Source organism: Ictalurus furcatus, chromosome 12 (assembly GCF_023375685.1).
Source record: "Ictalurus furcatus strain D&B chromosome 12, Billie_1.0, whole genome shotgun sequence".
NCBI classification, from domain to species: domain Eukaryota; kingdom Metazoa; phylum Chordata; class Actinopteri; order Siluriformes; family Ictaluridae; genus Ictalurus; species Ictalurus furcatus.
Window position 1 is genome coordinate 24,264,934 of NC_071266.1, and position 15,475 is coordinate 24,280,408.

The following is a 15,475-nucleotide window of genomic DNA, read 5'->3' on the forward strand; positions in this document are numbered from 1 at the left end:
TGTTCATTCGGACTCTCCAGGCCTGAACTCTGCGGTAAACCACACTTTCTAGCTCATAGCAGCACAGAACTAAAAGTTAATAGAGTAATGGTAGAACAGGCTGAAATGGCTGACGGAGGTCTGGAAGACATAATCTGAGATTTGAGGATTCCCGAGATACATGGAAATCCAACAGTAATAAATTAAACAAAGTCAGTATTTGGTGTGACGACCCTTTGTCTAAGGAAAAAAGTATTCTCAGGTACACTTGTTCAGTTTTATAATGAAATTTGCTGATAAGTTTCACTGAGCATCTTGGAGAATCCGCTGCAGTTCCTCTGACTGTCGTACTCATGCCTGTTTTTGTTGCTAATGTAGCTAGAAGTCATAAAATCTCTAACAAAATACAATTTGTACATATATGCATATATACACTGTACAGCGCTGTGCAAAGGTCATCAATAATTATTTAGCGGTAAAAATGATTATAAATGTACAGTACATTAATTCCATTTTCAGTCAAACAGCCACACATGCAGGTCAATATTAAAAATAAAATATTTATGATTTTATACTTAACTGTTCAGTAGTCTGTGATTTATGATCAGTAACAATAATGATGGAAAATTATATTCAACAGAAAGTCACACAGGTCTTCAACAGAAAGAACAGGATGAATTTATTCCAACAGGAAGATCTTGTTTTAATGCCGCATACTGACACACGATATCTATTTATCTTGCTCAAAGTAAGATAGGATCGGTCCTACACGTGTTGGGGATAGATACGCCCTTGTCGTAGTAGAATCCCATAAAACCCCTAGGAAAGTTGTCCACTGCACTGGAGAAAGCATACTTTTCTTGAGGTTCAACCTGAGCCCCAAGCTCCTCATGTGGGCGAGAACAACATCTCGATGTTGAACCACCTGTTCCCTGGATCATGTTAGAATACATTAGTCATCCAGGTAGTTTAGTACACGGATGCCCTGGTGTTGCAAGGGAGCCAGAGCAGCATCCATGCACTTTGTGAAGGTGCTAGGGGATAAAGCTAGCCCGAAGGGAAGAATCTGATATTGCTATGTGTGGTCTCCAAACGTAAACCTCAGGAACTTCCTGTCACTGGGCAATATTCCTATGTGGAAATCTTTCAGATCTATCATCACAAACCAGTCCTCGAACTGAATCTGTGGCGCAATAAGTTTGAGCATCAGCATCTTGAACCTGTATGTCCGAAGAGTACTGTTCAGATGACGCAGATCTAAAATTGGCCGCATACTCCCACTTTTTTTGCAGACCAGAAAATAACGGCTGTAAAAACCTCCCTCCCTTAGGGAATGGGGTACATATTCTATGGCCCCTTTGTCCAAGAGGGATCTTACTTCCTGCGCTAACGTCGGGCTCTGGTCTGTGCTGACTACTGTGGTGAGCACACCTCTGAACCGGGGGGGTCGAGCTATAAACTGGACCCAGTAACCCTTTTCTACGGTAGACAGAACCCATGGAGACACATTTGGCAGTAGTTTTCACGCTGCCCGATGGTCTTTTAGTGACGTTAACTATTCCACATTTTATTGGAGGGAAAGCATCAGATTTTCGTTGCCCTGTGACAGCTCGCTGATGAGAGAACACTGAAAACTTGGCTTGGGCAGGCCCTAAAGTAGCACTGGGGGCTACCTGCCCTAACAACCTCATGTCCCTGATACGTCCCTCCACGGTCCCTCAGGACCGCTCTTCTTTGCCTGCTTGGCCTTTATGACCATTCTCAGATCAGGCCTAGTAGCAGACCGCAACTGTGGCCACCCGGTTCCCCTGGCTGTCTGCGAGGGTTGGCGGGCTGCCATACTTGCCTTCTGGTTCTCCCTCGCACTAGTGCTGGCCCAGGATCCACTCATGGATGCCCGGGTGAGCTTGAGACAACAGGGAAGGAACTGGCTTTTTTGAATGCCACCATATGTCGAGCTCACTCAGCAGTTCTGCTTGGTATGCCTGCACCACAAGCAAAGCTACTACTGCATAGGCTTGCCCACATGGTGGTTTGGATGGCAAAGCCGGCCCCCCTAATTACCTGCCATCGATGGAGACAGGTAGCACGCAGGTGCCTCCTCCACCTTCAGCATAGCTAAATAGCCATTCCGTTCATTCCCCACAATGGCAGAATAATCCAATATCGTGGGGTTATAAATATGGTTTATGTATGGTTTTCCCCCAGAGGCCTGATATTTTGTCATGCACTTCTGAAAGAAAGGGAGTTTTCTGCAGTGTGAGGGATTTACTTTCACTGGGGAGAAAAAGGCTCATCCAGCCTTAGTAATCAATTCAAGCAGCTCTTTATATGCTGCTCTCAGTTTTTAGCACATCCTTCTGGGTCCTTGGAGTCAGAGAGGAATTATTACTATTGTTTTTGCGAAGTATTGTTTAAATATTTTGCCGCCTGAACGCTATTGAGACCTTTTTCTGTGTATTGATCCTAATTTTGTTCTTATTCTCTGTTATTCTCATATATGCCTAGTTTTTCCCGTTTACTGATCGCCTGACATGTTCTTGTTTTTTGCATTGAATTTTGGATCTGTCTGCCTGCCCTTTAAATAAAGCCTTTTATTGCATTTGCATCCTTCTCTCCCTGCTTCTCGTGACACAGAACATATTACTTTTATATATTCTTATTTCCTTTGAGATTATATTATATTAAATTAAACTGATGAAAGTGGAAAGTTGCGATTAATAATCTAATAATATTAATCAAAATTGGAAAGGAAAAAAAATCGGACACCAGCGATTATAGCAGTTATTTCATATTATACAGGTATTCACAAACAATAATACTTACATTTATATAATTCAAATCTCTTAAAAGACAGAGGAAAGAAGAAGTAATGGTACTATTTTAAAAAATGAAGAAATATAAAATAAGTTACTTATATTCCATCTCTGAGTGAGCTTGATTAATAAAATAAATTATGATATATTGAATATTTTAAATACAAATCACATTACTAATATTTTATTTTGTATCACATAATCTCACAGTTGATCCATAATGAGGAAGCCAGAATCCAGCGTACAGAGGCTGAGTGAATGTGGTGCGGACTCTGTGGAGGAGCTTCATCTTGTTAGAGACACTGTAGAAGGACAGAGTTCCTGCACTGTGATCCACATACACTCCTATTCTGGAGGATGATGGAACTCTGAGCTCAGTCTCAATGTAGTTGTGCCAGAAATAGAGAGAAGAAGAAGAACACTGCAGACTCCAGGACTGATTGTTGCGTCCAAACAAACACTCTTCATCCTCTCCTTTCCTGCTGATGTCTTTATATGAGGCTGATATGAACACCCATTTTTCACTGCTCCACTCCACCTCCCAGTAACAGCGTCCACACACACTCTCCTTACACAACACCTGTTCCCAGGAATCAAATCTCTCTGGATGATCAAAGTACCACTTCTTTGTCTCACAGCCTGTCACCACTCTGTTCTTCTCAGACAGAATGAGGTTATAATGTACTGTGTTGGGATCCAGAGTCAGATGACAGAAATCTAAACACATGACAAATGAGAACATGTTAGATATTAATCACAGGATTTATGTGGAAGATGAGACAAATATGGCTGTAATTATGTTGCAAAATGAGAATTTGTAGAACCTGACCTATCAAAATTTTATTTATTTAATTTATTACAAAAAAGCAAACAAACACACAAACAAACATCAAACTTAATCTGGACACCAAAATGCAGAAAAATGAGTTCTGGTTCCATCACACTAAAAGACCGTCCGACTGTAAGTTCAAATATCAACAACTTTTTGGTAATTGTTCAAATTTGCTAAAAGAAGTTTTTGTGTGTATGCTAAACTAAGTTCTTTTGATTGGTCATGAATTACATCTCAATGGCAATGCCCCTAGTTCTGATTTCTCAGTGAAGCATTTACAAGTGCACAAATCAATGTTAAAGAAGCTGTAGCACCAAATATGAATTCATGTACATATATACAGTGGTGTGAACCCTTTAGAATTTTCTATATCATTCTAGATAACGATCAGGTGTGAGTGAGTGAGCAATCTGTTTTATTTAAAGAACTGGGATCTATCAGAGTCTGATCTTCACAACATATGTTTGTGGAAGTGTATCATGGAATAAATAAAGGAGATTTCTGAAGACCTCAGAAAAAGAGTTGTTGAAGCTCATCAGGCTGGAAAAGGTTACAAAACCATCTCTAAAGAGATTGGATTCCACCAATCCACAGTCAGACAGATTGTGTACAAATGGAGGAAATTGAAGACTATTGTTACCCTCCCCATGAGTGCAGATCAACAAAGATCACTCCAAGAGCAAGACATGTAATACTCCATGAGGTCACAATGGAGCCCAGGGTAACTTCTTAGCAACTAAAGGCATCGCTCATGTTGGTTAATTTTAATGTTCATGAGTTTACCATCAGGAGAAGAACAATGGTGTGCATGGCAGGGTTCCAAGGAGAACGCACATTGCTGCCCATATGCTGTTTGCTAAAGATCACATGGACAAGCCAGAAGGCTACTGAAAAAATGTTTTGTGGACAGATGAGACCAAAATAGAATATTTGGTTTTAATGAGAAGCATTATGTTTGGAGAAAGGAAAACACTGCATAAGAACCTTATCCCATCTGTGAAACATGGTGGTGGTAGTATCATGGTTTGGGCCTGTTTTGCTGCATCTGGGCCAGGACGACTCGCCATCATTGATGGAACAATTCTGAATTATACTAGCAAATTCTAAAGGAAAATATCAGGACATCTGCAGCAAGACAACGACCCTAAACACACAACTCGTTCTACCAAAGAATGTTTAAAGAAGATTAAAGAAGAATATAATCCAATAGAAATGTTGTGGAAGGACCAGAAGGAAGCAGTTCATCCCAGAGTTGAAGCTGTTCTGTACTGACGAATGGGCTAAAATTCCTTCGAGCCGACATGCAGGACTGATAAGTAGTTACCACAAACATTTAGTTGCAGTTATTACTGCACAAGGGGCTCACACCAGAGTTTGCAAAGGTTCATATACTTTTGGCACTCACAGATATCTAATGTTGGATCATTATCCTCAATAAATAAATGACCAAGTGTAATATTTTTGTCTCATTGGTTTAATTGGGTTCTCTTTGTTTACTTTTAGGTTTGAGATTTAGGAAAATCTCAGATTTTCACAGACAGTCTGTGAAAAGTATAGAAGTATAGTTGTGAGAATATTTTGTGACTGAAATTTTGAACATAATGAGTCTTTACTGATCACATATACATGTGCACAGTGAAATTATTTTCTTCGCATACCCCAGCATGACAGGAAGTTGGGGTCAGAGCGTAGGGTCAGCCATGATACAGCACCCCTGGAGTAGAGAGGGTTAAGGGCCTTGCTCAAGGGCCCAGCAGCGGCAGCTTGGCAGTGCTGGGGCTTGAACCCCCAACCTTCTGATCAGTAACCCAGATCCTTAACTGCCAAGCCACCAATGCAAGTAAAGGTCTTTCATTCAAAATACAAGTCCACATTTTATGCTAAAAGTTCTCAGTTCAGGTACTACAAGTTTTGCAACATAATTACTTCCATATGCTTGTGTGTGTGTGTGTTTGTTGTAGACGTACATTTCAGAAACTCGACTCTGCTCTTTGGCTCTGAGAGTAACATCTGAACGTCCTCAACTGTGGAGACAGAAAATAAATGCTCTGACGGTAAAAACGATAAAATCAAACATTTGTGTAAATCATCACTTGTGTGTAGCTCAGAAATGTGTGCAGATCAGAAACGTGTGTAGATCAGAAACGCGTGTAGATCAGAAATGTATTAGATCAAAAACATGTTTAAATCAGAAACGTGTGTAGATCAGAAATGTGTATAGGTGCCACACTACAGTCTTGAAGCACCAGAGTGCAGAGTTTCTCAGCTTGAACACAAACTCATTCACATCAGCACTTCATCATCAAGACTGGAATCAGGCGAGTGTTAAAAACTCTAAACTGTGCAGAGCTTTGGTGCTCAGGAGTGAAGACTGACACCATGACATCACTCTGTCACAGAGCGAGTAAAGACTTCCCTCACTCCAGCAGGAACAGCTCCTCTTACCATGTTCAGGGATTTTGATGAGTTCCTCCTGGCAGAATTCCTCTAGTCCCTTTTTCAGAGCAGAGAGAGATTTCCTCACTTCATCAAATGAGAAATGTTTGACAGTGATGCTGCGTGAATCCTCACGGAGATCAGACTGAAAATTTGGTCTGTTAAATTGGGGAGAGCGACGGCCGGAGACTAAAACCTGCATACAGCAATTAATCATAAAATTAGGAGAACAAATTACAGCTACAGTTACTTTAAAATTGTGTTGTTTTTTTTCACATAGAATCACAGATTCCATTTCAAAAAGGTTTTCATGATCATTAACATAGAAAGAACCCTTTTGTATATCTGATGGTGTGTATCATCATCAGTATTAAATACAAAAAGCACTATTATAATCATAATGTATTTGATGATCCATTTGGAGTGTAGAGAACCAATTTCTTGCATTTTTGTAATATCACAGCAAACCAGCGACTACATTTCCCATCCTGCACGGCGGCCTACAAACATGGCCGCCATGGACTGCAATTCCCAGAACATTCACATTCACTCTAATCGCGCACACCTGCATCCTATTCACAGCACTCACAATCACGCTATATAAGAGACCTTTTGAAAACTATAACTTTGTGAAGTATTATTCTCAGTTACTTAGTGTCTGTCGTATTTCCAAGCTTTATCTCGTGGTTGCATTTCTGATTATAAACTTTGTTTACCCTGTTGACCTTGAGGCTCTGCTCTGCCTCGTTTAGCCTGTTTGCCTGATCGTTAGACCCTAGCCTGCCTTGGACTTGTTTTCTGCCTGATCCTTTGTGCTTCGTATTGTTTTATTAAACTGCCATACCTGCACTTGCTTCTGTCCTGTGCCTACTTATTTGACAATTTTACCACGTCTCAAAAACGAAGAATACTAAAATGTATATTTAATAAGTGGTTAATATGGTTTAGTGTGCCCCAAATTGCACAGTGAGAACCCCTGCTTGCTTACAGGATAAGTAAATGGACAGGTGGGGTTTATATATAGATGAAATAAAGGTTAAGGGACGTGTTTGGGTGTGATTTGTGCACATTGAAAACACAGCGGCAGGCGAGACTCTCCGTGATCTCCATGCTTTGAGGCTTGTGCTTGACCACCATGCCACTAGGTGGATTGGGTATGGGTGGGGCAGGTACAAGATGGAGTCAGAAAAAAGGCAGGAAAAATCAAAGAAAGGAGAGGCCAGAATAGCATACACAAACAAAGGAAACTTTTTACTAAATGAACACACTGTAAGGACAAATTAAATATCAAAAGAGGAATTATGTCCCACAACTTAAAATTCTTCAGAGGGTAGCTTTCATTTATATAATATGAGGGATATTTCTTAAGCTCTTTTATTCTGGGCAGCAGAGTTATCCTGAACGGCTTCCCTCACTGTGCCATCTGCTGGCTGTCGGCAGTATAGTGTGGCCTCTTACATTATGTATATTTAACCTTATATATACCTTTATTTCCTGGAGGAAGTGGAGGTGATCATCTGTGTGTGAAAGCTGCTCCAGCTCAGTGACTTTCCTCTGAAGATCAGTGATCTCCTGCTCCAGTTGCTCCAGGAGTCGTTCAGCTCGACTCAGTTCAGCCTTCTCCTGAGCTCTGATCAGCTCCATCACCTCCGAGCGCCTTTTCTCCATGGAGCTGATCATCTCAGTAAAAATCCTCTCACTGTCCTCCACTGCTATCTGTGCACTGCGCTGTTAGGAAACACACACACACAAGCTCATCTATCATGCCATCTCTTACTGGGCCTCTAAATGACTCATTGTCCATGTTGTGTGAGTTTCTAGGAGCAGCTCTGTCTCTGCTCACTGTGCACCTTTATAGTGTTCACAGTCTGTTTCAGTTCCTCCATCTTCTTCTGCTTCTCCTGGATTCTCTGCTGGGATTTAATCTGCTCCTCTTTTAACTCACTCTGAGGACAAATAAAATACATTTAACTGTGTGCATTATGAGATTATGAGCTCAGTGGGTGAATATTAACTGCAGATAAAGGATTATTCACTTGGTTTTTATGGAGCAGAACAGTGTAAATGACTGGATGATGAGTTCAAAGTACATTGAAGTTCAGTTGCAATTAAAACATGGACATATTGGCATAGTGTATGTGTACTTAGTGCAGAACAACAACATTCAATAGATTCCATATCATGATTTCGGTATTCCATTATAATGATTAGAAATAACTTGTGTATTTTTTTATTCTGCTGTCTGACACAGCTTAATTCTTATTTTATAGTCATAACAATGCCGGCCGTCACCATTTCCCTGAATACTCAATCTACCAACTATCTACAAATGACAAATTATACTTTAATTTTTCTCACCTGTTTTTCAGATGTATATGCTTTAATTGATACAGTATTGTGTCCTCTGTGTTTATCCGTCATACACAGATAACAGATGAAGCTTTGGTCAGTACGACAGTAGATCTCGATCACTTTATCATGCTCAGAGCAGATCTTCTCTTGTAGATTTCCAGAAGCTTCAACCAACTTGTGTTTTTTCAAAGCAGGAACTTCATAGTGAGGTTTGAGATGAGCTTCACAAAAGGAGGCCAGACACATCAGACAGGACTTGACGGCTTTGCGTTTTCTCCCGGTGCAGAAATCACACTCCACATCTCCAGGTCCAGCGTAACAGTGAGCAGGAGAAGCAGCTTGGACTTGAGTCTTCTTCAGTTTCTCCACCACTTCAGCCAGCATGTTGTTTCTGCGTAGAACAGGCCTTGGAGTGAAAGTGTCTCTGCAGTGAGGACAGCGGTACACTCCGCTCTTCTCTTCCTGATCCCAGCAGTCATTAATACACACATTACAGAAACTGTGACCACAGGGGATAGTCACCGGATCCTTCAGTAGATCCAGACAAACTGGACAGCTGAACTGATCCACTGAAAGCTGATCTGCTGAAATTCTGGCCTCGGCCATTTTCCTAAACTCACACACTGACAGAGAGAGAGAGTGACACTGAGTATAATTTTCTCTGAAATGAGGAATCACTTCCTGGTTGTGTGTGTGTGTGTGTGTGTGTGTGTGTGTGTGTGTGTGTGTGTGTGTGTGTGTGTGTGTGTGTGTGTGTGTGATGGAGAGAGAGAGAGAGAGAGAGAGAGAGAGAGAGAGAGAGAGAGAGATAGGAGGAGCACAAAGACAGAGTTAATGAACATTGGACACAATTTCTTCAGGGGCAAAATACAATATCCAAACTGCACCATATAACATTCTAGCTTGTGCATGCATATGTAAGCTTGTACACTTGTCTGTGCACAACTTACATACATTTTCCAAAGCATCTATTAACAATCTAAGGAAATTACCCCTATACTAAAAGTACAACTTTAAGAACATAGTTTTTTTTTATTATTATTTGATCCATCTTCATACATTTCAGATATGAGTTTTTGTAATAAATTGGCAAAAAAGAAATCACAAAATTTGTGAAATATGATTACAGGTACAGCACTGTGCAGAAGTCTTCAGCACATGAAGATACTTTCAAATGTAATAAAATGAAAATAGTATATACACCCAATCAGTATTTCTTTTGAGCACCGTTAGCCTTTAAAACTGCATCATTCTCTAATGTTCATTAGTGTGAAATTTTATTAGGAAATGGCTGGTTTCAAGAATCTTGGGGAACTTTACAACTTATAATAATAATAATAATAATAATAATAATAATAATAATAATAATAGGGGACATAGGGGTTAGCACATCCAGGGTTGGGGGTTGATTCGATGCTGCGGGAGTTTCCTCCAGTTACTCCGGTTTCCTCCCCCAGTCCAAAGACATGCATGGTAGGCTGATTGGCATGTCCAAAGTGTCCGAAGTGTATGAATGGGTGTTTGAATGTGTATGTGATTTTGCCCTGCGATGGATTGGTATCCCGTCCAGGGTGTACCCCACCTTGTGCCCCCCGCTCCATGGGATAGGCTCCAGGTTTCCCCGCAACCCAGTAAGGATAAACAGTATAGAAGATGGATGGATGGATGATAATAATATTAATATTTTGGGATGGACCTTCACTTTCTGTTCAGACCACAGTCTGCTCCAGTATCTACACTGTATGTACAGTAAGTGGCTGTTGTGTTGTGGAATTTCTCTCATCATGGAGGGAGACAGCAGCAAATCACTTATGTTACTTTTACGTCAAATACACTTTTAATCTACAATCCCATCAGAAACTACCCGAATGGCAAGGTAAATTCATTTTTTGTACTATACACCAATGACAGAACAAAAAGTTTTATGTTTTACAGTATCTCACAAAAGTGAGTACACCCCTCACATTTTTGTAAATATGTGATTATATCTTTTCATGTGACAACACTGAAGAAATGACACTTTGCTACAATGTAAAGTAGTGAGTGTACAGCTTGTGTAACAGTGTGAATTTGCTGTCCCCTCAAAATAACTCAACACACAGCCATTAATGTCTAAACCGCTGGCAACAAAAGTGAGTACACCCCTAAGTGAAAATGTCCCAGACAGAGTGCCAGACAGACTCTAATGCACAGATGAGAGTCCCACTCCAGACCTCTTTTACGCAGTAGAGATAACAAGCCTCAAAATTCCACCACAGGAAAGAAAGTATGTGATGCCAGCTTGCATAGTACGGACGATAGGCAATAAATGGAAGTAGTGATCGGATCTCAATCTGGGGTTCCCCGTTGTTACTGACCGTGTTCCAAGGTACACCCTTGGTAATTATTGTGTGTACAAACTCCCTTACACCCCTGTGCCTATATGCAACTATATGCTTTCGCTCACATTACACCGCTGCTGTCTCTTAGAGCTGTGGAAAATAATCATTTTTGCTATGCTGATGTGAATGATTTTGCACTGATGCATAAAAACAAAAGAATCTATTTTTTAAAAATGTAATTAAATAGGACTATCGTGCATATTAATATACTGTGAAGCATTCAAGTAAGAAATAATGCAGAAATTTAATAATCAAATGTATTATTTCTTGAATCTTTCTGTTAAATAGATGTCAAATGAAAATTAAAAAAAATAATAATTTGACTCTTTTTTTATATTTTATTTGTTCTACTGGTTATTTACGTTCTTTTTTTTTTGTTCTTTTGGTGCAAATAATGCAGCAAGAATCACTTTATAATCGAATAAATTGTTAGTATTTTGTCTTCTGGGAGACATGTAACATGTATCATATTTATCTTATATAGCATCTGAAATGCAGTTCTAAATGAAAAAAAAAGATCTTTAAACAAAATAATAACAATTTACACTGATCATCCTGTTCAAAAGTTTACATCCCCCTGGCTCTTAATGTATCGTGTTGCCTTCTTGAGCATCAGTGAGCATTTGCACCTTTTGTAAAACAATCACAAAAAAAAACAAACAAAAAAAAACCAATCGTGGATCATCCAGGTAATTACACACAGTATTAATAATCAAGGGTGTGTAAACTTTTGAACAGGGTAATTTTTTTTATAAATTCAGCTATAATCTTGTCTTGTGGACTATATGTAATCATTTGTTATGTGAAATAGCTTCTTCAGGACAGGACTAAATAAAAAAATAACATAGGATTTTTATGATCTGTCTAATTTTGTTAACAGTATTAAGATTTAGCAGATTCTGCAGAGGGTATGCAAACTTTTGGGCACAACTGTATATATATAAATTTCAAGTAAGCATAACATTTTCAATCAGAATTTTCTTTTTTCTTTTTCTTTTCCAGCAATTTCAGCATTGGACTCGTTTCCATCCGTTTTGGCCTCTCCTTCACTTGCTGTTTGGAAGTCATCGCTTGCATCTGATTCAGCAACTGTCATTCTGCATTTCTGTTTCGTTGCTTACATTTTGAACCCTTACCAATAATAAAAGATTTCCATTTGTGCATTCAAGTTTGTTTTCCCTTGATTTAATGTGCTTGTGTGGGTATTTGCTACGTGACAATTATTTATTTCACAGTATTTCATATATGGGAGTGTGCAAAGATTCTGCTATTTATAAACATTGTGTCATATTCATTACAGTTTTTAATCAGTTAATATAAAACTGCACAATGGTGAATTCTTTCACTATTGCATGAATATGTGCTCTGTGATTTAGATTATGAAGCACACATTAAATTGACAGTATTTAAATGTCATAGTAATGGTGGGGGAAAATGATTTAATGAAAAAAAAATGACAAGGTGTCAGATCTTTTTATTCATTTTAAATACAATAGAATTGTTATAGTACAAATATAAACAGGTTTAGTTGGATCTTTGTAATGTAATCAGTAATGGATCAGTATAAAGGCCATGTTTTACAGAATATTGAGTAGTTTCTAAACCAATGTTAAGAAAAATATTTGGTCCATAGTAGCTATTAATTACCTTTATTAGTAAAACCATAGCAACCACAAATGGACTTTTTATTTTTACCATGGTTTATTTACACTAAAACCATAGTAAAGTCAATCTGCAAAAAAAAAAAAAAAAAAAAAAAAAAATGGTTTCTGCATAAAATCCATTATCAAAGTTAATCTAAGGGATGTTTTTAAGGAATGACCACAATCCTTAAGGTTAAATCCATGGCTTTGTCTGCCAGCGAACGTTATAAACCGGACCAAATGCGGACCTAAGTGGATGTTCGCCATGTCCGGGGGACGTCCCCTGTTTGCTGGGATGGCGTCTCGCGTGGAGTTACTGAATGCTGAGGAAGAATTGTGTTTGTTGTTGATGATGTTTGTTAACAATACACTTCACTAAAACCCACAGTATGAAAAAAATAAGCGCAAAGAATCATATACGAATCACATAAAACCCAGTAAACCTTGAGATCATTAAAACAAAATACAGCTATAAATATGAGAACACATAAAACTGAACAACCTCAATTTTTTTTATTCATTTCCTTAAGATTTTTATTAAACATGGACATTTACTTTCATTAAATAGACGTATTATTTATTGTAGGCTCATTTTGTAAATGTTAGCAATTACTGTAGACATAAACAAAAAGTGGGAGCTTCCTACAAATGTCATTTCTCACATTTACAAAATTTTCATTATGGATTATTATCGATTAGTTGTTGCAGCTCTACAATAAAAAGTGAAAATACTTTGCCAGTCAGAAATTGACAATTGTGAAGTCTGTTATTGGGCATTGTGTTTTTGTTCCAGTCTGAAGATGGTAATAACTTTTTTCTCCCAGTCGGAATATAGGGTATTTTGTTTTTTCACACACAGAAAGTGGGAATTGTATTTTCTCCCAGTCTAAAGATAATAAGATTTTACACAGTTGGAATGTAGGAATTGCATTTTTCCATATTCAGGGGTAGAAATGACTTTTTCCCCAGTCTGAGGTGAATTGTATTTTTTTCTCCCAGAAGATGAGAATTATGATTTTCCCCAGCTGGAATGTCAGAAATGAAGTTTATTCCGAGACAGATGGTGGGAATTATGTTTTTATGAGGGGAAAGGTGGGTAGATGTTCATAGGCTATTTTTCTGTCATTTCTTAAGGAGCTAAAACACGCAATGCATTAATTATTGTAACAAAACACAGGGCTTTGGAGTCAGGAAGTAGGTGCAGGAGCAATGTGTTTATTAACAAAGTAAGCAAACAAAACACAGGGAACGCGGTCTTTACTGAACAAGACTACTAGATTAAACACGAGACTAAGGTCTAAGCATTACACAAGAACCGGACATGAAAACAAGACCGCTAGCATGCTACACGCATTCAAACATATGCGAGAACTCAGGAGACCTTCCGATAATACTGCGCAACAGGCGACGCAACACGAGCGGTTTAAATGACAAACACAATCAAACTAAACCACGGCCACCTGGGGCAAATTAAAGACATCCTCTAACATAAACCAATACTCAAGCAGGAACTTCCACTTCACCCAGTTCAGTCACTTGTCTGCGCGCCGCAGTGCCATCTGCCGGCGGTGGCGTAACAATTATTGTTTAACCTGGACTATGTTTTAATGGTTTTAAAATCAAACGCTTCGGGTTACTTTACATTCTATGAAAGGTTTATGTTGAATACAATTCTGTGAGAAAGGGACGAGTTTAATTTAATCCGTGGAATGAGACTGGTTATAGAGGTGTGTGTGTGTGTGTGTGTGTGTGTGTGTGTGTGTACATAATATATGCTATAATTGACATTAATAAAAAGGCTAATATTTTGAAACAAACAATTTAACTGCTTTCAGAACTAAATTTATTATTCCTATAAATTTATATATATATATATATATATATATATATATATATATATATATATATATATATATATATATATATTCCTATTATTCTATCATGAAAACACAATGTCCATTACAGAGGACACAAGTCAATGGGCGGGGTCTCAGGAGGATAAAGTGTTCGGTGCTAAAATGAAAAACAAAATACATTTTATTTCAAAGCGATAACATTAGTGTCATGAGACGTCCACGAATGAGATTTATAACAGTCATGACCTGCCCACAAGAAGAAAATTCACCAGGAACCTGTCACTTGCTAGCGTGAACTCGGCCTCAGACACTAGCGAGTCAAAGCGCTGAGGCGATTTTCTTTTTAACGTTCTGCTGAATTCTGTTTAATTTACAGCTGCAGTACTTTTGACTCTCTATCGCCATTTCTGTTTGAAACATAACTCTGCAAGTAACTTGCAATTTTATTATTATTATTGTTATTTTTATTTTTTTACATGGGTTGTGCTTTGGCACTGCTGTTCCGTGTGGATGAATCTGATGGTTTGAGTTATAGTTATCAGAATTGCCTGGTCTGCATATATTACGTGACTTGGGCTTCTTTTTTTCTGAAGTTGCTTGAAAAAATCATGAGTTGCGGTTTTCGGTTGTTTTTGGGCTTGTTTTAAAAAACATGGCTGCTTATTAGGAAAATCTGACAAGTGACTCTATTCATTCATTTATTTATTTATTTATTTATTTATTTATTTATGGTCTCTATTTTCCCCAATGCATTGACACTGTCTGATCACAGCCTCACAATAATAGCTGTAGTGCATTTCGCCCTCCAACAATTATTACAGGTTATAACAAACAAACAAAAAAACCAAGCATAACATACTCGTATATTCTAATAGTAGTTCTGATTCTAATGTAATCTCCATCTCTCTTCACATTCAGCTCGCAGGTGATCAGACATGAGTGGATCCTGCCTGTCCTCCCTATAAGCCATGTGATGGTTTTTCTTTAAGCAAATTCCGTTTTTGCTTTTCATACTGCGTGGTTTTAGTTTAATATTTTACAAGCTCATTTATTGTGTCTGTTTTACACTGAGACCGTAACAGGCTAAATATTTATTCTCGTTTTAGCACGGGCTCTGTCGCGTTCCCTTTTTCACTGCATTCTCTCCACAGTTCGAGGTTCCTTGGTTTTTAAATGAGCC

The 15,475-nt window shown here is 38.5% G+C and overlaps 1 protein-coding gene across 1 annotated transcript; it reads right to left on the reverse strand.

Moving 5' to 3' along the window:
* Positions 1-2,853: 2,853 nt before the first annotated feature.
* LOC128616077 (tripartite motif-containing protein 16-like) lies at positions 2,854-9,021 on the reverse strand. Its single transcript, XM_053638576.1, has 6 exons — positions 8,422-9,021; positions 7,914-8,009; positions 7,549-7,791; positions 6,073-6,259; positions 5,595-5,651; positions 2,854-3,512 (listed from the first exon to the last, which is right to left on the reverse strand). The coding sequence occupies exons 1-6, from the start codon at positions 9,019-9,021 to the stop codon at positions 2,980-2,982; spliced, it is 1,716 nt and encodes a 571-aa protein (XP_053494551.1). The 3' UTR covers positions 2,854-2,979.
* Positions 9,022-15,475: the final 6,454 nt, after the last annotated feature.